This window comes from Triturus cristatus, chromosome 7 (assembly GCF_964204655.1).
Source record: "Triturus cristatus chromosome 7, aTriCri1.1, whole genome shotgun sequence".
Classification (NCBI taxonomy): Eukaryota; Metazoa; Chordata; class Amphibia; order Caudata; family Salamandridae; genus Triturus; species Triturus cristatus.
This window is the reverse complement of record NC_140590.1, coordinates 368,025,081-368,048,948: the sequence shown is the minus strand read 5'-3', so window position 1 is coordinate 368,048,948 and position 23,868 is coordinate 368,025,081. Positions and strand designations below refer to the sequence as shown.

Here is a 23,868-nt window from a genome sequence, read left to right as displayed (position 1 = left end):
AGCATACGCGACCACTCGCAATGAGAAATCTGTCCACCCGCGTAGAGAAATTTTGTCAGGAGGTTGATTTTCCACGCTTGCGCTTGCCAACTTGAGGCTGACGATCAGGAAAGAGGAAAAATCTCACCGGGAGTTGGAGTTTCCTCGCTTGTGCTCTCCAACTTGATGTTGACAAATGCGAGAACTTCAGAACTCCACGAGCTCCATGTAACGCGGAGTGCGGAAAACTCTGCAAACTCCGCAAGAGGAGTGGAGTTCACCACCCAAGCTTAGTATCCAGGCGCTTGAGCAGGTGCGTAGGTGCAAGGCTCCGCAGAGTTAGTCGAAGAGACAGGTCTTCAGCTTCATGCGGAATTCAAGAAACGAGGAAGAGGCTCTGATGTGCTGAGGGAGGCCAGAGACAGTGCTCATCTCTAACTTCAGTCAAAAAGTGTCCAAGAGCCTCAGTCAGACACCATTCATCTCACGCTTCATTCATACACCATCTTTCTCAAGCTTTAGCCGGACACTGGCTATCTCTAACCAGTCAGACAGTGTTCATCCAAAGCTGTAATTAGACAAGCTTCAGCCACACGTCTATCTCAGGCTTCAGTGGCACGTATCCATTGCAAGCTCACATGGACTCCGCCCACCTCTAGCTTCAGTTAGACACTATCCATATGATGCTTCATCCTTCCACAGGATGGTCTCTAACTTTACGTCTCAGGAAGGGGACTGGCATAAGTACTATGTACACTGAAGATGGTCAGACACAGATACCTCCAGCTTAAATCAGTCACTGCCCAGCTCATGCTTTAGTCACATCATGTCAAGCTTCAGTGAGACACAACCATCTCAAGGTTGTCATACACTGCCTTTCTCAAGCTTCAATCAGGCACCATCCAAGTCAAGTTTCAGCCTCACCTATAATGATCTCTCTGCTTATACCTTAGTGAGGACCACAGCAAGTGGTCAGAAAGCGACATCTAAAATTTCAAACGGACAACACCCGTCTCGAGCTTTGGTCAGAGACTGCCTACTTGAAGCTTCAGCCTACCACATGTTGTTCTCTCACTTTATATGTCCACAAGGGGAACAGCAAGAGCGTGCTGTACACTGTCAGTGGTCAGATGCAACCATCTAAAGCTTGAGTCAAACACTATCCATCTCAGCTTATCTACCCAGCTAGTGTCAAGCTTCAGTGAGACAACATGCGCCTCAGGCTCCACCCAGACACCATCCATGTATTTCAGCCTCACATACAAAGGCTCTTGTGTGATCAGGCTCTGGTTGGTGCAGGGAGGGTTCACATGCCGTACCCTTAATGCAGCACCCATAAGTGGGGAGTCAGACTGATACAGTGGGGTACTGCAGAATCCCATCCTTGCAGCGCCACCCATGAAAGGGGCTTCTCTCTGGTGCACACTGGGTCTGAAGCATCCCCTTCTTATTGCACCCCAATGTGAGCAGTCTCAGGCTGGTGCAGTTGGGTTCTTTACAGCACATTACTACAACAGGTGCAGTGGGGGCTCTGTAGCAGTCACAGGCATGCAGGGAGGGCTTCTGCAGCACCCCATTATTTGAAGCAACAGGAACAGAGGGGTTCTGCAGCACCCCATCCTTGAAGCATGAGGTGCTGTGGGGTTCTACAGCACCCCATCATAGAAGCACCAGGCACAGTGGGGTCCTGCAACACAACATCTTTGAAGCGCCTCCTATAAGAGCAGCCTCTGGCTGATACAGCTGGGCTCTGCACCCCCATTCTTGCAGCACGAGGTGTAGGGGGTTCGGCAGCACCCACTATATGAACAGTCTCAGGCCTGCAGGGAGGGGTCCCTCAGCACCCCATCTTTGAAGTGCCAGCCACAGCGGGGTCCTGTAGCACCCCATCTTTGAGGCGCCTTTGGCTGATACAGCGGGGCTCTGCACACCCCATCTTTGAAGCGCCTCTGGCTGATACAGCTGGGCTCGGCACCCCCATCCTTGCAGCTCCAGGCACAGCGAGGTTGTGCAGCTCCCCATCGTAAGCACCCCCTCATTGAATCGCCAGACACAGTGAGGTCCTGCAGCACCCCATCTTTGAGACGCCTCTGGCTGATACAGCGGGGTCTGCACCCCCACCCTTGCAGCATCAGGCGCAGTGGGCTCTGCACCCCCCCCCCATCTCTTCAGTACCAGGAGCAGCGGGGTCCTGCAGCACCCCATCCTTGCAGCACCAGGCCCAGCAGGGTCCTGCAGCACCCGAGCCTTGCAGCACGAGGCCCAGCGGGGTCCTGCAGCACCCGAGCCTTGCAGCACCAGGCCCAGCGGGGTCCTGCAGCACCCGAGCCTTGCAGCACCAGGCCCAGCGGGGTCCTGCAGCACCCCATCCTTGCAGCACCAGGCCCAGCGGGGTCCTGCAGCACCCCATCCTTGCAGCACGAGGCCCAGCGGGGTCCTGCAGCACCCGAGCCTTGCAGCACGAGGCCCAGCGGGGTCCTGCAGCACCCGAGCCTTGCAGCACCAGGCCCAGCGGGGTCCTGCAGCACCCCATCCTTGCAGAGCCGCCTCTGAAGCAGCCTCGCGCTGGTAAGCGGCACCAGGGGCCTGGTGGGAAGAATGGTGCATTGAATCTGGGCCGTCTCGACCCTGCTCCGGCTCCAGCTCTTTCCATAAACCATCTGACTCCATCCAGACTCACCTCCCTGGAAAGCATGAGCACCAGTCTTTCCGAATTTTATTTTCCCTGTCTCCCTCTCTCTCTCCTCTCACCTCCTCTGCCATTCTGTCCTTTCATTCGTCTTTGCATCACTTCACCCATTGCCTTGTACTGCTTGTGCCGCCCATTCTGCCCTCTGCCCTCTTTCCGTGCCCGCTCCCTTCACATGTAACACTGTTGTATGTTGCTGTTCTGTCGTTATGATGTTGCGTAATTCCATGTTCATATATTATTGCATGTTATGCTATACTTTGTTCTGTTGGGTTATGGAACATCGACATCCCCCGTGCCTTCCTCCAGCTTCTCTTCATTTTCCGACTCCTTTTGCCCTCTCAATGTTTCCGCTCTATTTCTCTACTCTCTCTTTTGTCTCTTTTTCCATAGCACTATACTTGTCCATTTCTTCATATATTTTCCCTCTTAATTTCCTCTTCTTTTCTCCTCTACGTCTGCCCATCTCACTTTTTAACCGATATTTACCTCCCTTTCCCTTTCTTCTCTGCTCCCTCTCCTCGCGTCACTGTGTGGTTCTCAATATTTCCCCCATCTTCTCCATCTCTGGCTCTCCTTTCTCTTCCATCTCCTGCTGTCTGATCTCCACTCCCATCACTTCCACTCATCTTGCTCACCCCTCTCCTCTTTCTCTCTTTTTCGTCCCTCCATCTCGCCTCCTATCTATTCTCTCTCACACACTCTCTTTCGCTGCCACCTTTCCTATGGGCGCAGCATTCCCATCCCTGCCCCACTCCCTGGAACCGTCGCCATGGTGACGGAGAAGCCACTAAATGTTCTGCTACTAGCAGGGCTGTGTGTGCCTCCCGCCCACTCAGGCGAGAGTACCCACCCTGCCCGATGACTCGCTCTGGGGCATACCCCAGACTGGCACAGACATGGTTTCAACGGCTTTGATGCCAGGCCGGCAGACGTCTGTGTGGCAGTCTAGAGAGGCGGGCCTGACCTTTGGAGAAATAGAATATATGCTCTGGCTCTGACAAGGCGGGCCTACGAAAGGTAGTTGAGTTGGGAAAGAGTCAGTCGGAAGCTGTTTGTGACAACAACTGGCTTAGCTCTGGTTTTTCATAGACCACGAGCCAGCCAATGAATCTCTCCTCCGCCAGCCAGTCGATCGTTTGCAGTTCGTATAGCTTCCGCCCGAATGGGCCCGGCCCGAAGCCGCCATTTCCCTCATGCCCCTAGGAGGCGACAGCCCGGCGTGGGCGGCATGATGTGGCAGGAAAGGCCCGGCCCGGAAGCCGGACGTTAATCCTGTTAGGCGCTAAAGAGCTCCAAGGTGGTGCAGATGCTTGACAGAGAAAACGAGGCGGTTTGAGCGACAACTCCTTCCCGCATACATCCCCAACCCCGAAGGCAGGACCCCCGCCTCCCCGCACGGCCTAATCTGGGTTTGAATAACAACTCAGTAGATGAATGTCAGCCATGCCAGCCACCCACTCTGCTCCTGGGGGTGGCCTCCACCTTCTTACCACTTGTTCCCAGTCTCCACGCCCTCTTTGGCATCCCTCGCTCTGCCAGCCCCGCGACATCCCGATGACCCGTGTCGCGATTCCCTCGACGTCAGGTGTTCACCGCGCTTTGCTGTGGCAGGATGCCCCCTTCCTCCTCATTATTTTCATGGGGATTTTGGCTACTGTGAAATCTCACGCTGATACCCACTCGATTTCACTTTTTCGGTCTGGCCGAGAGTCACCTTTATTCTCTCACTAGCTTCATGTTTCAAAAACATTCATACCAAAAATACATATATTTATAGATACAAACAGGGGCTTTTGGACAGCACTCTCCAATCATTGGACTCTTTGACTGTCATTTACATTTTGCCTCCGCCCACCATAGCATTCAGCATTAAATGAGCCCATTCCATCCATCAGTTTTGTTGCATTTTGCAAGACTCTTGTGTGATTACATGTGCACAGCCGCTTGAAAAGGAGTGCATTTCAATGGCAGGGCTGCTATGCCATGACTGCTTTGCGACTCCTTAATTTTTACATTTTTAATATGTTCTTATGTTTTCAATGTTATTTTTCCATATTGCATGTCTTAAATAAATAAATAAATTGCACACTTCTCAAAGCCAGACCTATTGTCTTTGCCAATGCCTGTTTTCTTTTGGCTGTAAGCTAAGCATCCAAAATGTGTCTATAAACAGAAGATACACAAGACAGTGGTGCCCAAATGCCAATCTATGGGATAGGTCAAAGGTTGGGAAGTTGCCTCCTGCCCCCCTCCCCCCGCCCTCTGCCTGCCTTGAGACCAGGGATAGGCAAGTTGAGTCGGAGCTGGACTTGGACACAGTATGGAGGATGAAGGAAGTCTGCTAGTTATTCGGACACGTGTAGCAAAAGAAAAGAGAGACTGCACAAAAAACATAAACAGTCTGAGGAATGTGAGCATTGCTCCAAGATTTAAGCGCTTTGAGGTGGTGGCGGGGAGGAAGCAGGATTAGCAGAATCACAACACCCGATGAGCTCATTGAAGATGAAGCAATGCCTTCAACCGGTGGTACAGTCAGTTGTGTGCCCAAGGCAGGCAGAATGTCTGTGTTTGGACATGCATTCTGTGGAGTCATATGCGACCTGGCTGCACCGAAGATGATTGCGATTCCTGGTTTTCGACGCCATGGGTAGCCAGGCAGCGGAGCAAGCTCTCCAGGGGAAATGATCATGGGGTAGAAAGCAGTTCAGTTGTGTCTTGTGGGCGGTGGGATACCAGTGGACTGGGAAACATGTCTCCGGGTAGTTTAAGGCATGTTTTTGGACCTGGTTCAGATTTGGGTGAGCGATGGCTAGAGGTGTATAAATTAAGCTCTGATAAATGGTTCACACATGTAATCCAATTTCCCATCAGGCTCCAGGTTTCCTCATTCTACCTAGTCACAGAAGGTCAGTTTTAAGTGACAAACGTTGACAAGTGTGTATGTGTACGTCAAGCATCTTGGACACACCGAAACGTTGTATGAGTCTTTCTTCACTTCCAGCCCCGATCACCAGCTCATCTCTTGTGGCACTCTCTGCCTCGATAATCCTACACTTGCCATTTGTTACTCTGTGTATGGTGGGAAGGCCTTTCCCCCGCTCAGAAGATGGATGCCATCAATTCTGTTCTAGCAGGGCTGTGTAGGAGAGATTATTTATGATATGAAGTTACACTTTTCTCACCAGGGTGATATGCTCTCATGGGGCCTCTGCTTAATCCCAATTACCACAGGTGCCTACCCCTAACAACAGGATTAAACACTTCCAATACCATAGGAGCACATTCAAACCCATAAGTGAATATTTCTTCCTGGGAGACAAATATTCTTTCCGTACAGGTCCCAAACACAACAAGATGGTGGACGGAGTACTGAAACCTTTCAACCACTCACCCCCAGTCACAGATCTGGGTTTAATCCATGTTCTTTTGCTCACTATGCCACCCCAGTTTGGACCCAGCCATATGTAAATCAGTCTTGACCCTGTTCCTCATGGGAATAGTCCAGTTCGAACTGCCAGGCCAGATCCTCACTGGTCCAGAAACAAGCATCCTGGGACACATCCTACCAACCACAAAACCACAATTCTTCCTCAAGAACACTTCCTCGTACTACAATATGTTTTTTTTGTTCGGTGCATTACTTCCGCCTATTTGACTCGCGAAGCAGAAGCAACCTTCCTTTTTATGGAAAACTCATACTAGATTGAAAACATGATTCATCTCATAAGAAAGAACCCCAAGAAAGCACGCTTACAACTCAAAGAAAAAGGCTTCCTCCCACAACTGCCCTCTTCTTGGGACAAAAGCATACTCCTCTACCAATAAGGAGCACACTTACCACAAAAGAGCATACTACCACTCAAATGCACACTTATTGTACACTTACAGGTATGCTCCCCCCCACAAAATGATTTTGTGCCTCAGAGAACTTTTCCAACAAGACTTGTTCACACAGGCCACACACTCTCTCACAAGGCTACGACCTATAGTCCACATTTCCTCCAACAAGGGTTCCTTTAGCAGAAAACACTTTCGCAGGATTGCATCATGCAGGCCACACATTCCCATCACAAGACTTCTTCCAAAGCCTTAGGTCCCATCACAGGACTTTTACTCTCCCCCAACCTACACCACAAGACTTCTTCCTACAGAGAACACTTTGCAAGGCAAAACTTCCTCCCACATCAAACACATCCAACAACAACATGTCTCACCACAAAACTTCCTCTTAAGTCCACAGGTACCATCACATGACTTTCACTTATAGGTCACACTGGCGCTCCCCTTCCTACCACACTGATCACTTCGGAAGGCAAGACTTCCAGCAGCCCACACATTCACCCACACAACTTCCGCATTCAGGCCACATGTCCCACCACACGGCTTCCTTTAGAGATCATAGGTTCTGTCACAGGACTGTCACATATAGATAACACTCCCTCCTACCACATAGAACACTTCATAAGGCAAATTCCTAAACAGCACACACATCCAATAAGAAGATGTCCCACCGCAAGACTTCATCAAAAGACCATCACAGGACTTTCACTTACAGATCACACTCAGCCTCTCACCCCAACACAAGGTTTCCTCCCAAAGAGAACACTTAGTGATGCCTGACTTCCTCCCACAACACACACATCCAAGAACAAGACTTCCACATTCAGGCCCCATGCCCCACCACAAGACTTCTTCCACATACTGTCCATCCTACCTCAGGACTTTAATTTATAGACCACACTTTCTACCACAAGACTCACAGAGAACATTTACTCCCACCTTCTACCACAAGACTTCCGCATTATTCCACATGCTCAACCACAGGGTATCTGCCACTGACAATAAATCCTACGTCCTTCTTTCCGCTACAGGCCGCACTTCTTTATAGAAAGAACAATGCGTCATATTCATACAAAACTTCTTCATAGAGAGCACATTTCCTACCATTTAATTTCCCTCTTCAAGGCACTTGTCATACCTCAAAGCTACGCTTTCTCTTGCGAGACTTTCTCCTACAGAACACAATTGTGTCACTGATCCATTTTCTTCCACAAAGTACAGTTCTTACCACAAACTTACACACGTACTACCCCCACACACAGTACTTCATCCCACATGACTGTCCCCACAGATAGGAGCATCTCACACAAGACTGCCTCATATATCCCACATCACCCTCCCTAATAGAGCAGTCCCTCCCACAGCGCTCATTTCTACCCACAAATCTTATATCTTTCCACAGACCTCACATGTTGCCACAAGACTCACTCCCACAGACCACACTTCTTCCAACATGCATTCCTCCCAAACACCACACATCTTTCCAGAGTCCATGGGGGCATCAAAAGGCCACTCTTTCCCATGGAGGAGAACACTAATTCTAACAAAACTGTCTCGTAAACACTTTCTTCACAACGTACTACCCCCCCCCCCTCCCCCCACCCCGAACTGGATTTTTCACCAGCATTAGTAGACCTGTTGCACACGAGAATACGCCCTCGATGTCTGTATTTCTCTCTATTAGACCATCTCCGGTTACCATTTGCACCATTCCTCCTGACAGAGGAGCCTGACTTAGGAGTCTACCGGCTTTCAAACCCCTCCCCCCCCCTCCCCCTCCCCCTCCCGTCCCACAGGGCACCCTCTCCATCCGTAGTGCAAAATGGCAACATGTAGTGGTCGCTAAATGTGCAAGTGGTGCCCACGCGCTGCTCGGAACCGCACAGCGCGTATCTCTTCCTGGCGCGGCCCCCGCCGCTCTTCCCGCACTTCCACTGGGGGTTGTGTTCCCTGAGAAGCGCTGAATCCAAAAATAATCTTTTTGACAATGCTAGTTGTGACTAAGGGTCATGTGCCAAGACACAAAAAACAAGCCAGCGTCACATTAGTTATGTGCTTTTTTCGCCTCGGCTTCCCTACAGACAAAGGTGGGGGAGGGGCTACAGGTTCTAAGCACCTGCCAGCAGGTAACTTGCTTTAAGCTCACAAGGTTGAAGATTTTCGTGAGGCCTGTATTGAATTCACTGTTTACATATCTCATAAGATAAACTGAACCTTTTTGTGGCGCGTAACTAATAAGTACTAATTGCACCTTGAGCTAGTCCAGCCTGTTTACGTAGGGAGCAAGGAGCATTTTGGAAGAGAGGCGGTATGGCCTAACGGTTAGATCCGCTGACCTTTGAACCGTGGGAGCAAGTCTCGGCATCGGGTCAACATCCTGCGATCGTACCCCTGTGTCTAGAAACATGAACATTATATCATCCAGTGGTCATGTAAACGCTATATAAAAACTGCACACATATCTTCACAAGCAGAAACGTTTAGACAAACAGAACTACAACTCCCAGAATGCAGTGTTGTTGGGAAAAACCAGTCAGGTGGCTGAAAACGTGATACAAGTTCACCCTGAAGCGGGGTAATTTCTCTGCCGGAGATGAACATGTTCCCGCTGACCTGGCTCTCTCACTGCCACATCCTGTGACACGGCCCTGCGAAGAGACTGTTTGAGGCGTAGGAGCCGGGTCCATAAGAGGTCAAGTTTACAAAACGAAAGTCTCTTGGGATTTCGCACTCTAGCTTCACCGAGTCCCTCGAGAGAACCCGGCCCGTCTTTTCCAGCACAAACAGACAAACATCATGCTGTCTTTTCCTGTCTTCTAGCCAAGTGCTTGCTGTGTCTGCCAGGAAGGCGCGTCAGAAGGGGGAGGGGCTGGAAGCGACGCACTGATAAAGTGATGCAGGCCCTCGCCTTCCCATATTAGCTGCGTCCTGCACGAAAAGCGGTGGCTTGTGACCCCAAAACATCCCGCCGCACGCCGCCCTTGTGATTTCCGCTCTCTGAGCGCATTTGTGGGAACCCCAGTAGTCCTGGCAGCCTCCAGAGCCCCTGCAGGAGAGAGGAGGGGCGGCTCGCCTCAGACGTGAACCTGGGATGAACTTGGCTGATACTCACCAACTGGCTGTTAGACAGGCTTCTTCTCTGTAGTGTTTTGCAAAAGTCAAAACAGCGTTTTGTTTGTTTTTTTAGATGTAGAAACAACCCTTTTAGAGCATAGGCGCCGAGCCTTTGGTTCTGCCCCAAGGCTGTGCTTAGGTCCCACCTGAGCGGAACAGAAAATGTTCTCAGTCAAGCAGACAATTTTTGTGAGGGGGAGGGGGGGGGGGGGCGACAGGGTGGAGACTCTGCACCAGCCACCAGCCCTATCCTCTTTCAGGCCAGCTCTCTGTTGGGGGTGGGAGAACCCCGAAAGACCAGCCCATCTATGGTTTAGATTGGCTAGGACTGCTTCTGTCGGAAGCCGGTGACTTCAGGTGGAACAGAAGTCATGCTATAGATTATTTGTAATGCACTCAAGTCATCCCAATTCCGCTTCAACGCTACTGGCCAGTGGCCACCCAATCAATAGTTTCTAAAGTTCAGTATAATCACTAGCTTGTCGCACTCAACTGAGGCATCAGTAGACAGATGCCTTCCTGGTGATACATGAATGTTTTATTTGCTGGTTCTGTTATCATATTCACCCCTCATCCCATCACCTCTATAGGGGGAAAGTCTGTCGTCTACTGCTCCACGGGTGCAGGCCTGCTAGTCTAATAATGGAGCGCAAAGGACCTTGGTCCTTAGATTTTCTTCTAAAAGCCCTTTGTAAGACCCGGCCTGTTGTACAACTTCAAAATTGGCCTCTGAGGTTACTGCTGGATTTTCCATTTCTTCATTTTAGGAGGAGGCAGGGGTGGTGAATCAATGGTACTGAGACATCTAGATGGGTCAATGCACAACCTACAGATCTATATGCAAATGTCAGAGGTTTATAAAGAGATAGCTATTTGACACACCTGGTGTTTACGAGGTTGTAAAACGGCAACCCTGAGATAAGCTCTATATTCCAAAAGTAACAAAGGTACTCTTCTTGTGTGGGGTATATTTTCTTTAGCAGAATGCTACCAGGAACAAGGCCTGGCAGGTAGACAGGTGGGTTTATAAAGGTTGGTCATTTATTGAAATTGCCCATGTGATGTTCTTCGCATCAAGGGAGACAGGGTCGCCAGTGAGAGCTTGCCACCCCAAGTCTGATGTCCATCAGCAAAGTATCGAGCAGAACCTTAACCACAGAAGGAGCTCATCTCCTCATAACTGAGCCCTCTTTCTCCTTCTTTTCCTCCAGACACTGTGTGTCGACTGGTCCTGGCACTGCTAAGCCTTTGGGCAGGCCTAGAGGCGGCCCCTCCCTTGAAGGCCAGACCTGTGGAGCCCAGCGGTGATTTGAACAAGATTCGACAGATGACCAAGCACCTGTTGGCCGACACCAAGAAGCTCTACAACATCTTTGTAAGTGCCCTGCAGAACCCGCATTACTCACCACATCTCAGTGTTGTTTAGTGTGGTCATCTACGCCTCTTGCACATCATGCACACACACCCACATCCAGTGTTACGTTGACAAATCGCTTAAAAGTTGTGTGAAGACAAGAATGAAGTCAGAGATTATGTTGGATCGTTGCTGATATGAAAAGCAGGGAATTTAGCTCCGTCTTAGGGTTGGTGGTGCTTGTGCACTGAGAACTTCCCTACTGTAAATAGGCAATGAATGCAGTCCATGGGGATGGACAGTAGAATTCGCAACAAGACAGGGCCTCTTCTGAGTCAACAGGCCTGAGACCGAGCTAGTCTCCTTCATTGATAGGCCTACTTAAACCAGGGGCACAGTCTGTCTCATTCTTGGGTTGCCAAGTTACTTCCTTTAACCAATGGCAGCACAGTAGGCCAATGTATCCTTTAGCCCTTCTTTTGATATTGCCTGTGAAATAACCGCAGTGTATTCATTTGATTAGCAGCTCAGGGCTTTTGGAGAGTCGAACAGAAAAGGGTATGGCAAGAGTGGACAGAGTTGGTGTAGCAGAGCCCGTAGCACCCTGCACAGATATTCAGGATAAAGCAGCAGGGCAATGGATGGCTGTTTGCAATCGATCGCTTTGACACAAAATGGCAGAATTTTTTAACACAACATTGTTTTCCCAAGGGGACATTAACAGTCTTTAACAAACTCAATTTGCTCTTCTGTTACAGAAAGCCAAGTACCCGGCAGAGGTTGAACACAAACTGGAATTCCTGCCCACTGTGTCCATGAACGCTGGAGATCTGGCAAAAATACAGGTACGGGATCAACCGGTGCACATGTGATGCAACTGTAAGTTGCGAAAGGTGACTGCACACCGCCATAGACTCTTGCTTATTGAGAAAATGGTAAAAAGCTGGGCAGCTACCAGGAGAATCTAAGATTATTCACATCCGGGGTACAAATTGTATAGGTGCCCAGCGAGGGGAACAGTAGGATGGGACCATGTGTGTGAGTTCAGTTAGTCACTGGAATCACTCTTACTGTTGGAAATACGGTTTGCTTATTCGGAGCAGTCAAGTTATGCACTGGTCTGAGACAATCCGCAGTGACGTAGCAGTCGGACAGTTAGCTTGAGAGGCTCACTACATATCTTGAAGCCACAGGACTCCATGAAGTGCACTATAGGCAGCAAATAAACATTAAAAAAGAGAGGAAATGATGGACCTTGAGGTACTATGAGACGGTCGAAGTGACTTTAAATGTGGCATAGAGACAAAGAATTGGGGGCGCTTCAGCAAGAATTGCATCAGCTGTCCCCTTCACCTCAATATCACCCAAATGATGGACCTGAGAGCTGTGGTCCACTCTACTAAACGCTCTCAAGTCCGGCAAGATCAGGGCCCTTGTTGTCCCCGGCTGCCCTCGTCCGCTGCTATGCCAAGGTCGGACTTCAGAGGTTGTTATCTTTAATCAAAGCCTGTAAATGGAGTAATAACTGCTTTTCACAGAACCTTACGAAAGTTTGGTAAATTTAGATATCAACCGGAAGTTAGCAGGTTTCTTTAGCCATGGAATAGCCAAGGATAATTTTGCACCCTGTGAAATGTAGAAGCAGAAGATCTCCCGCATTTATAGGATAAACATATTTATTTGTAGAACCTTTTGTTCGGAGTGGTACTTTTTCAAAATTGATTTAATTTTCAGAGGTATCCTGCCTGACCAATGAAATTAACTTTGAAAACGATCTTTTCCATCAAGATTTTTGTTTTAACAGTTAAGGACATTTGTTCCATAACACGAATAATGTTCTGCTTCCTTATTTCCTAGATTCACCAAGTTCTTACATATTTTTGGTGGCAGCAGAACACACGGGCAAAATATTGTTTTACACTTACATTGGGATTAAAACGATTGCTTCACGGCCTTTGTTTACACAGATCTACCATAGTAACACAATGAGCTGAGACTCCCCCACTCAGTCAATAAACATCTGTTATTTCAGCGCCGAGGCCCAGAGGTGTATCTGAACTTTACAAATACATGTTATGTTTGTTTGTAGATTTACATAGTGCTGCTTATCACCCGTGAGGGTATCCAGGCGCTGTCCATGGGCACAGGGAGATTAAGAGACTCGAACACGGATCCCCAGCTCCTCAGTCGGTATCTCTGGCTGCTGCGCCACATCCTCTCCCCCTTATGTATGCCGGTCCTCATCGCCCTCGGTTTCTGAGAGCTTTGGGGTTCCATACATTTAGAATAGACAACTGTTTTATTCGCATGTGCTGCATAGTGACATCCATATGTATGATGTTTCCGCAACCCATGGTAACAAACAGGGGACGTGACGTTCAAACCAGTAAATTCTAAAAGAGAATCTTGGGTCGCATAGCAGGGCAGGGGACGTCAACTGGGTCGCATACGGGTCAGTTACATCACAAACGTGACTACAAGTCACAAAGAGGGCCTATGTCATCACAACAGGGAGATAGGATGACATAGACGTCACTGGCATCAGAAAGGGAAATCGGGGTCTTAAACAGGGCTGTGACATCACAAAGAGGAATCGGGGTCACACACAGGTCACAAGAGATCACAAAGAGCTACAAAGGTCTCATTCCAGCACTTCGCTATCAAACAAGGTAGCAGGGGTCACATTCAAAGAATGTTGCAGGCTGAAGGCAGTCAGTGCCAAACGTCGTGTCAGCTGAGCAGGATGAGCTCACCCGGGACAGCTGAGGCCCCTAATGTGTCTGCTTTGAGAAAAGTCACTTTGAAAGCTGCCATGCTTTTACTCAATGAGAGGGCTGATTCACCTCCTTGCAGCTTCTATCTCGCGGCTTCCCGTTCGCATCGCAGCTTCATTTTTGATTTTCTGTCAGTCGAGATTGCAGTGTTTATACCACTGCTGAGATAATGGCTTGGGCGCCGTCTGATGATGTCATGTGCAGCAAACCTGTCACGAGTCGAACAATTGAATTTCCTGCAGCACTAATAGAAGGCAGGGGAGGTAGGCAGGCATACCGTTTAGCTATGAGAAACATCCAGCGATTTCCTGTCAGAAAACTGCCTCCAAATGACAGCAGAACCGAGTACAGTTACTGGCATACAATTTAAAAAAACATAGGAATGTAAATTGACATTACATTGCATGCAGTGTTGGACACTATAACGAGGGGCTCGATACCAGTACTTCCACGGCGGGGAAATAAAGGGGGTTTTAACAGTCCTCCTATTCTATTATGAAGGCCTGTGCAAGCATAGGCCTCTTGCACAGTGGACTCTCAGAAAGCTACGAGTTGTTTATGCATTTAAGGGCATATTTATAAAAAAAAATCATGCAGCGCAGCGCAGCACCGCGAGTGCTGCGTGATAGGGAAAGCAAAAAGAACAGATGATGGACAGAATGTTCAACAAAGCAAACATGCACTCCCAGTAACAGATCCGGCTGTTAAACCATTGTTCTTTTGCTCGCCACTCCACCACAGTTTGGACCCAGCCATGTGCAGATCAGTCTTGACCCTGCTCCCCATGGAAACAGTCAAACCCGAACTGACACGCCAGTTTCCTCCCTGGACCAGAAACAAGCATCCGGTGACCAGTCTGGCCACCACATTCAAGCTAGCCTGGCTGATGAGGGGTGATACCCCGGAACTGGTCCCAGGATGCCTGTTTCCGTTCTGGGGAGGACCTGGCATGTCAGTTCGGGCTGGACTGTTCCCATGAGGCTCAGGGTCAAGACTGATTTGCATATGGCTGGGTCCAAATTGGAATGGTGTGGTGAATAAAAAACACAATGGACTAAACCCAAATCTGTGACTGGGGGTGAATGTTTGATTTGTTCATCATCCCTTCCATCCTCTGTTCTTTTTGCATTTGTCACCTTAAGTGGGATGGGTATGCCAAGATGTGGTCCTGTGCTTGCTATGCCACCGGATTCAAGCTAGCCTGGCAGATTAGGGGCGATACCCTGAAACCGGTCCCAGGATGCTTGTGGGAAAGGACAAGAATGCACCGTATTTATTGCTGTGCTTCCCTACGTCAAATGTCGATACATGAGGCACTTAGTACGTTCTAGGTTCACTAGTGAGTTATCTTCATATTATTTTATCGAATCTTGATATCATCTATCGATTTTACATATTAATGCAGGCAAAGATTTGCACGAAGGCTGTACACATTATTCAAAATGCCATTTAACCAAATATTTTGGGAATTTCTAAACAAAATTTCACCATTTATATAAAAGGCGCTGAATTAAAGTAAAATGTGACCTCTGTCTGGCAGATTTGATGTTCCTCTGATATTTACTTTTTGCGCTGGCCTGTAAGGAAATAGTTATTAAGGAAGGGACGTGATCGAGCCACAAGAAACTCGCCAAAAACTCAAATGTAGCAATGTTGATGGAAATTTTGGTGCAAGTTGCTCTTTAGAGAACAAAGTTAGAGGCCTTCTAAATTGCCCTTTAAGTATAGAAGTTGTTTCAATCGAAGTCCACCATATAGCCCTCGTGGTGGGCTCTTTGGGTGATATGACATTTTTCCTCTTAAGTAAGTCTTGAACTGTTCTGTACATGTGTGGCCTTTTAATAACTGTTTCCCCATGGAGCCTCCCAGTGACCTCTCCCCCTCTGTGTCTCATCCCCAGGTGGCCAAAGGCCTCGCTAAACTCAGCGCAGACCTCCAGATCTACCAGAAGCACTTTGACTGGCTGCAGAAGGCAGCGCCCATCTTGCGGCCGCAGGACAACGCATACGGCAGCTTTCACCACCGCATCGAGAACCTCACCAAGGAAATGGAGCACCTGGTGAGTGAGTGAGGGAGAGAGAGTGGAGAAGTGAGAGACTGAGTGAATTGGAGTGTGTAAGACTGGCAGTCAGTGAGGGAAGAAAGGAGGGCCTGTGAATAGCAAGTTAGAAAATGAGTGAGCGAACTAATGAATTAATGAGTGAGTGAGGGAGCGAGGGAAGGAAGGAAGGAAGGAGACAGAGTGGAAAGTGAGAGACTGGGTGAATTGGAGTATAGAAGTCTGACAGTCAGCGAGGGAAGGAAGGAGGGCCTGTGAATAGTAAGTCAATGAGTGAGGGAGCGATGGAAGGAGGGGTGATAGTGGAGAAGTGAGATATTGAGTGAATTAGAGTTGTGTAAGTGAATTAGTCAGTGAGTGAGGGACTGTGAGTAAGACGAGAAATTAGCGCCCTAACTAGTGAATTAGTGAGTGAGTAGTGAATTCGTGAGTGAGGGCGTGAGTACATTTGAGCGTGTAAATTAGATAGTGAATGAGTAAGGTGAATTAATTGATGAATGACTGAGGGAGTGCAAGAGTGAATGAGAATGTTAGTGAGTGCCCGAGAGAGAGAATGGGTGAGTGTGAGTGATTAAGGAGGCCACTGGTAGACTAATGACTAACTGAGGAAGTGACAGTGAATGAGGAGGTGAATGAGCAAGCAAGTGAATGAGTGGAGAAGGCAGGGAGAGAGAAAGAGGATGCATGTATGTGAACAAAAGAGTGATTGAGTGAGATAATAGGCAAGTGTGCTTAAGTGAATGACCGTGAGTGACTAAATCAATGAGTGAGTGTGAAGCTGTGAGTGAATTAGTAAGTGAATGAGAGAGAGACAAGGGGAGAATTTGTGAGTGAGCGAGTGAATGAATGAGTGAGAGAGTGAGAGTGAATAAGTGAGAACATGTGTAAGCGATTTAGTGAATGAGTGAGGGAGAGAATAAGAGAATGAGCTGAGTAAGAGAATGAGTAAATAATTGTGTGAGTGAGTGACAGTAAACAAATGAGGGAATGAGTGACTGAGCGAGTAAGTGAACGAGTGAGGGAAGAGGGAAGGAGAAAGTGGATGAGTGAAAAATATATGAGGGAACGAACAAGTGAAAAGCGATTGAAATACAATAAATTATCGAGAAAGTGAGGGAATGGGTATGAGAACGGGAATGAGTGAGAGAAGGAGAGTGAGTGTAAGTGAATGAGTGAGTAAGTGATTGAGTCAGTTATAGCTGTGCCGAGGAATGAGACCCCAGATTTGATCATTGCTTCCGTCTGCCCCCCGCGTCTCTAATTTAAAATCTTCGTTCTGTCCCCCACAGATGGCGAAGCTGAACTTGCCTTGGCCCACTGTACCTGTGGTGCCACCGATGCCCACCTCTGCTACCCATTGGCCGGTGGTACATACCGGACACGCGCTCTTCCACAATTTCCACCTTTTCTTGGACTGGGCCTCTCGGGTGCTGATGCACGTCAAGTTGTGAGGCAGAAACCTTCACCACTACCACTCAAGATCTCCGACCCCGATAAACCTGTGCGACGCCTCAACGATGCCAAGTGTCTTCCATCACCGCTCACCCTCAACGCCCCGCTCGCCTCTTTGTGGGGCTGGCAAGGGGGAGGCGAGCAATGAGGTCCAACATTCCATTTTTTATAGATGTATAAATAGCGAGAGAGAGAGAGAAATGTAGCGATTCTATACATTTTGTTAATATTTATTTATTTATTGTTTTTTAATATTGTTGGTTAGATTGAACTTTAAAATGCTGAGCTTTTTGTTTGTGCGCAAACTGTTCCTCTGTTTTTTGAGGAATGGGGTTAAAATAGGAATACCTTCCCCTTTCTTCTCATTTTGAAGAGAGAAGTGAAGTGTACATGGTGCCAAAATCGTATGTGTGACTGTTTCAAGAGCCTTGGTGGTATCAGGGGAGATCCGACATAAATTATTATCTTTTACCTCTATCGTTCTTTCCTTGTTGCGATCTCTTTTCTACCTCATTTTCTTGGGAATGTCATGGCTCCTTTGTAGCTCTCCGCAGACCTCATTTTCTGTCTCTCGATCCATGCATGATTCGGCGTCTTAACCGCCTATCTCTGAACCTTCATCCAAAGTAGGCCTCCTTAAAGCTTTCTAAAGGCAACATGGCCATCTAGTGGTCATCTGTTGAATTCCAGGCACATACACTTGATACAGAAATTCTTGTCCTGTTCCCACCGATTGCTTCTTTTGCTCTGTTTAGAGAGCTTCGCTTAAACATGGGGCTTTCAGGTCAGATCTGAGAACGTACCGGGCCTCTCTAAGCACTCAAGTTCCCAGGTAATTTTCTCAGGGATACCCAAAGCTGTTCATGTCCACTAGTACTATAAGTGTCCAGCTCACCCACTCTCTCTATCCACTTTTCTTCCTATTCCTCCTTCTGTGTTACCTCTTTGAACCTATTCTCCAGTCTAGTTAATAAGCAAGCACCCTTTGCCCAGTGCCTTAAGTCTGATGCACACCCCATGTGTTGCCCTCGGATCCCTACATCTCAGGACCCCTCGACACTTCCACTCCTTGTCAGTTGCAAACTGGAGACTCAGCAGAATGTTGGGGAAACACGTCAACAACATCGGGTCAGGACCGCACCCGAGAAAAGAGACTGTTACAGCCCCCCGGATTCATCCTTTGAATCTGTCTAACCACGTTTCATGGTATTTTTGTATTGTTATTTATGATAATTTATTGAAATGTTTTTTTCTAAATGTATGGTTTTTTTGAGGGAGGTTGGAAAGGGAAACCGCGGGAATTCATTTATTTACACAATTTCTTCCTTCAGTTTCAAACTGGAAACTAATGAAAGCGGAAATAATGCGACACAAAGAACTCCTTTCCCTCACGTAAGGTTATGTTCATATTTCGGTTTATATCATCGAGCTCTGGGTGGAAACGTCCCGCAGATATATTTCTGAGCGGTGATTTTAATCCAGAATCTCGTAACTTCTCTGTCATGTTTGCTGCTCTGCCCACATCTGTCCCCTCATCTGCCCACGACAGCCCCCAGACAGAAACCTCCCCCTCGGACAGATATCCCACCCTACGCCCAGGTGAACTCTTCAGCTATTCGAAAGTAGATTCGCACGCGCTCCACTGAAATAGAGATGCTTCATCAAACCTCTCCTTCCAGGTGACTCCTTAAACCAAAGCAAGTCAACTTAAGATGGTTCCATCTCCCACTCTCAAATGTGTGGACAATAACTGAATGAGATTTCTGCATTCTGACTGTTAGGAAAGGTCTTGTCCCAATGGCATTTTCAAGCCTGAATAAAAATCTCAGTTTCCTGACCCCCAAACCACTCGTCCACGAGGAAGAAAGAAATCTTGAATTTGTACCAAACCTTCGTGAACAGTGTCCGATCGCTGGTTTAGGACCTTTACTTTATAAATGCTGGACTCCAAACCCGTCAGTCTCTCACAGTATCTTCTATCAGCGAGTGGGGAATAGAATATTTGTGCTGGGCAATTATCGACCAATAAAGCACTGCTGGGGAGAGAGTTGTGATCTCCTGCAGTTGCTACATTTCCCACCCGTGCCATTATTTATTCAAGACCGATGGTATTTATGCGACTTTTCCTTTCCTCTGTGTAAGTTATTTTATTTATGGATGTCATATTTTGAAATGTACATATTTATTGTTAGAATGTAGCTAGGCCTCCTTTTTATATGAACAATTTGAATAAAAAATACAACTGAACTTTGCAATTGTTTTTCTCTTTCTTTCACTATGACAGCAGGGGGTTGGAGTCTGGGGAGGTGATGAGAATTCTGCTGGTTGTGTCTTCCAAAATAAAAATAAATGATAAGGGACACTGTTTTATTTGCCATGGCTGTGAACATGGTGTGCTATATGAATAAAATCTGAATAGTTTCATACTGAAAAGCGTATTCCTTCTCCCGAGTTTGGGTGTTAGGGTCTTATTTACAAGCCTACTGTGCTGTCGGTGCGTCTCTTTTTCTGATGCACCAGTGGTGCTATGGGCTTGTCCATATATACAAGGCCATGTCAAGTCACCCTCCGTGACTTTCCATGGCCTTGTAAATATGGGCCCCTTTCACGCATTACTCTACATGAAAGGGGCGTTCCACGGGTGTTGCTGGAGGTGTTCCCAAGCAACATCTATGGAACTTGACGCATTCCCAGATTTACAACATTTTGTAAAACCGGGAATGCATCAGAATCCTACACCTCTCCAGGGACAATGTAAGAATGGCACCACAGGGAAAAATACTTTTATTTCTCCTCGTTTTTTCCTCCTGCAGCACACATAGAGAGAGGAAAATGCCATTAAAGATTTTTCTTTTGTGCAAGAAGGCGTCCCTTCCTGCACAAAACCAATCATCCCCTGCAATGCAGGCACCCTTGCAAAAAGACGCAAGCAGCCAATTTGCGCCAGCAGAGGGGAAAGCACAGGGATGCATTGTATTGTTGTTAAGACGACACATCCCTGTACTTTGAAAATGACGCAGCACGGCGCAGCTAAAATGGCTTGCGGCTCCGCTCCGCATAATTTTCTTGTAGATGAGGCCCTAGGCTGCAAGGGGATGCTCCAAAGAGGATCCGGTAATAAATAGGATTCTAGCGTGTTTGAGTTGTGGACAGGGCAGTGGCAGCGGTGGTTGATATTAAAAAGCCTTCCTAATGTACAGGAATGAGTTGGCAGCACTAGACTTAGCACTGGGGTGGTTGCATCCTGAACACCGCACTGAAGCCTTGGGAAACTAGGGGCCAGATTTACTAACCTTTTACACAACGCAGTGCAGCAAGGAAACTAACTTGTTGCACTGCGTTGCGTGAAATGGAGAGAGCAGAAATGTGCCATGTCCACTAAGATATGGGTGCTCATAAATATTTTCTCAGGGGCCACAAAGTACAGTCTGGGTGTGATTGAGGGCCTCATCGATGAGATCGGGACGGATGGGGGATTATCTGGACAGTTAAAACAACAACACCTTTTCAAAACTGGAAAATGGGAGATTTAGAAAAAAAAGGAGGAAATGTATTTTCCTCATTGGCTTATGTTGAAAGAGAGGCAATTTTAGGAGGTAGACACCTAATATGAAGCATTTTTTTAGCTTAAAAAATCTGGGGCCTCTCACCTCAATCGGCTCTGTAGAAAAAAATCATAGAATTAGAAAATTAAGTTACTTGGTTAGAAAAATGACAGAAAAAACAAAACTCAGGCAGCTTTTATTACATTGCTGCTCTTTCCCAAAGGAGTGTCTGTGGGCCACAAGGAGAGGTCTTCCGGGCTGCCAGCAGTCCGTACTTTGAGTACCATTGTATTAAGATATAGCGCACTTCTGCTCTCTCACAGCGCTGGTACACTTCAGGCAGCCTAGCACCAATGCCCCACAATGGTGCAGGGGGCCTGCTTTACAAGGAGAATCGTTTTTGTGCAGGAAGGAAACTTCCTGCACAAAACAATCCCTCAAGGCATTTCCTCTTTCTATGTGTGCTGCAGTGTGCAACACACACAGAAAGAGAAATCACAAGGCGAAAAAAAGATTTTTCTCCTCGTTACACCATCCTCTGGGAGGTGTAGTGATTACCCCAGTTCTGCAGTGAGAGCTACTTCTGATCAGTGAAAATCATCGTGAGCTACTGAAGGCTAAACAACTTGCGCCTTGCTACAAGCCACCATCACGCCCGGCTCCATTGACTTAAAGCCTAATGTCCATTGAACCAGATACCATGGTTTGAACAAAATACTTTGACTAGAGGCACTATGACAGAACCACCATGTGTGTCAGTGACACTGTGGTCTTTAGGGATGTATGAACATGTGTGTGTATGAATGGGATAAATGTGCAGGGGTGACTGAGAGCCGATGTCATATGTACTTGTAGCACTGGATTGCCTTTCGTCACATGTGGCACCATTACATGTATAATACAAACATATGACCATTTCTTAGATGGGAGAAATCTTAAGTCTAGAAAACATTCTGCAAAAATGTTCATGAAATGGAATATTTTTCTACACTTAAAATTTTTCCCAATGAAAATAATGGCTGTATTTTTCAGTTATAAATATCGCACCATGCCTGCAATCGCCGCTGACCTAGTCACCTGGAGTAATTTGACCCCATTCCAACATTTCAGAAACCAAAGTTTCTATAGACAGAGAGGAACGCTTCTGTAAAATACATATCACAGGGTGAAAAGCTACTTACCTGAACAATATTTCCCCAGAGAGGTACCCTTTCAGACTCATACAGATTGAACCAATCACTGCAGCCAGGCTGGGTTTTAAAAGCAGCCATATAGATTAAAAAAACACAAAAACAAAAATATTATTTCTATGTTCCACTGTTGAAAAAATGTGTAGCAACAAACAAGCAAACAACAGAAACAGCATCATCTCGACAATGTTTGTCTCTTTAAAGCTTTCTCCTACAGTGAGTAGACCTTACTGTGGGCCAGAGACACCATCGCTCTGACAGCAGGTTTTACCCCCGTTCTCTTTTTAATGCAAAAGTCATGCAGCTCTGCTGTAGTGTCAGAACCAAACCAATAGCGAAAGAAGTGTGCACATAAAAGTGTACTGCTTTCCACTTTACATTGCTGCTTTACCTAAGATTATTCGAGCTTTGGAAGCCTGAAAGGGCCCTACCTACCTTGGATATCACAGTCCGATGCACTCCAAAATCCACCTTTGAGCCGCCCCCCCTGCCAACTGGCATCCCTTGGTTGCCCAGGTCACGTGGCATCAGTTACTACCTGGTTGCCCTAGTATTCTGCTTCGTCCTTGCAATGTGTTAACTCAATACTCTTTCCATACCCAACGGGCAGAAAGCTCACTTTGCAAGCCTCGTGCTTCCGAAGGAAAGCCAGTAAGGATGCAGTGTGGTTCATGTGGAATTCTGAAACAACTGTAGTTAAGAAAGAAGGATGAGTCACAAAAACCACAATCTGAGGACGAAAACCCACATTCGGCTAAACCACAGCAGTGCTTAGACTTCACTAGCCCTACTGGCAGAAGAGACAGACAGATATGTATCAGGAATGCTACCTTTCAAGTCAATCATTTCATGTCCCACCTGTGCACAGGTTCAAACGCTGAAGGTATGTTTTGAAAGCAGCACACTGGGCTCTCATTAGAAGGCTAAGGGTGAGCAATGGCGGACTAGAGGAAATCTACTTTTCACCCCCCTCTCACAAGAAGTCATGGATCGAAAGCACCATTTACAAAGATACTGGAGGCCTGAATCAGTCGGTTGGAACAAATACAAGAACTCTGGCGCTTCTCTATGGCTTTGAGTAAGGTGCCTGGTGTGGGGGAATGCACCTGCGGCTGGCATCTATGGGGGGTGGTCAGGTAGGCAAATGAGTGGTGGGTAAAAATAAAAATAAAACACTGACCTTAAACACGGCCTCCTCTGCGAAGTACGTTGTCCTACTCCTGCTGCCGCAGTCCGACGTGAGCCCCAGCCAGCTGCCTTAACCAATCCTGGCGCTGCTCTCACCAGTGTGAGAGCAGTACCAGGATTGAGAGCAATGCTAGGACTGGAGGGAGCGGCCTCTCTCGCCGCTCCCAAGGACTCTGCAGCCTTGCACTTGCTGTAACCCAGCAGTGTTAAGAAAGGGAGGCAAAAGGAAACGTGGAAGGAAGGTAGGGTGAAAAGAAGGAAGGAAGGAAGGTTGCAAGGCTGGATGGTAGGAAGTAGGAAATAATGAATTGATTGAAGTGTGAAAAGATCCGTTGAAAATATGGAAGAGAGGGTGGACGGATGTATTGTTAGGTGGATGAAAGGATCAATAGAAAGGTGAAAGGATGAATGGATAGAACAGTGAAAGGATGGACTATCGATTTGTGCATGAAATTATCAGTGGCTGTTTCACTGCATGTATGGATGGAAGGGAAGGTGAAAGGATGGATGGGTGAAAGGATGGAAAGGTGAAAGGATGGATGGATGGAACAGTGAAAGGATGGATGATTGACTTGTGATCTAAATTATAATTGATGGATAGATAGAAAGGGGAAAAGATGGATGAGTGAAAGGATGGCTATTTGAAAGGATGAATGGAAAGGTGAAATAATGATGGGTGAA

General features: G+C 47.4%; 1 protein-coding gene across 1 annotated transcript in view; it reads left to right on the top strand.

Moving 5' to 3' along the window:
- The window catches only part of IL11 (interleukin 11), a 38,872-nt gene extending 19,361 nt beyond the window's left edge, over positions 1–19,511 (top strand). The window contains exons 2-5 of the mRNA XM_085614369.1: positions 10,837–11,000; positions 11,738–11,824; positions 15,654–15,812; positions 17,102–19,511. Coding sequence (XP_085470495.1) covers positions 10,837–11,000; positions 11,738–11,824; positions 15,654–15,812; positions 17,102–17,263 — 572 coding nt within the window. The 3' untranslated portion in view covers positions 17,264–19,511. The remainder of the gene's footprint in view (positions 1–10,836; positions 11,001–11,737; positions 11,825–15,653; positions 15,813–17,101) is intronic.
- Positions 19,512–23,868: the final 4,357 nt, after the last annotated feature.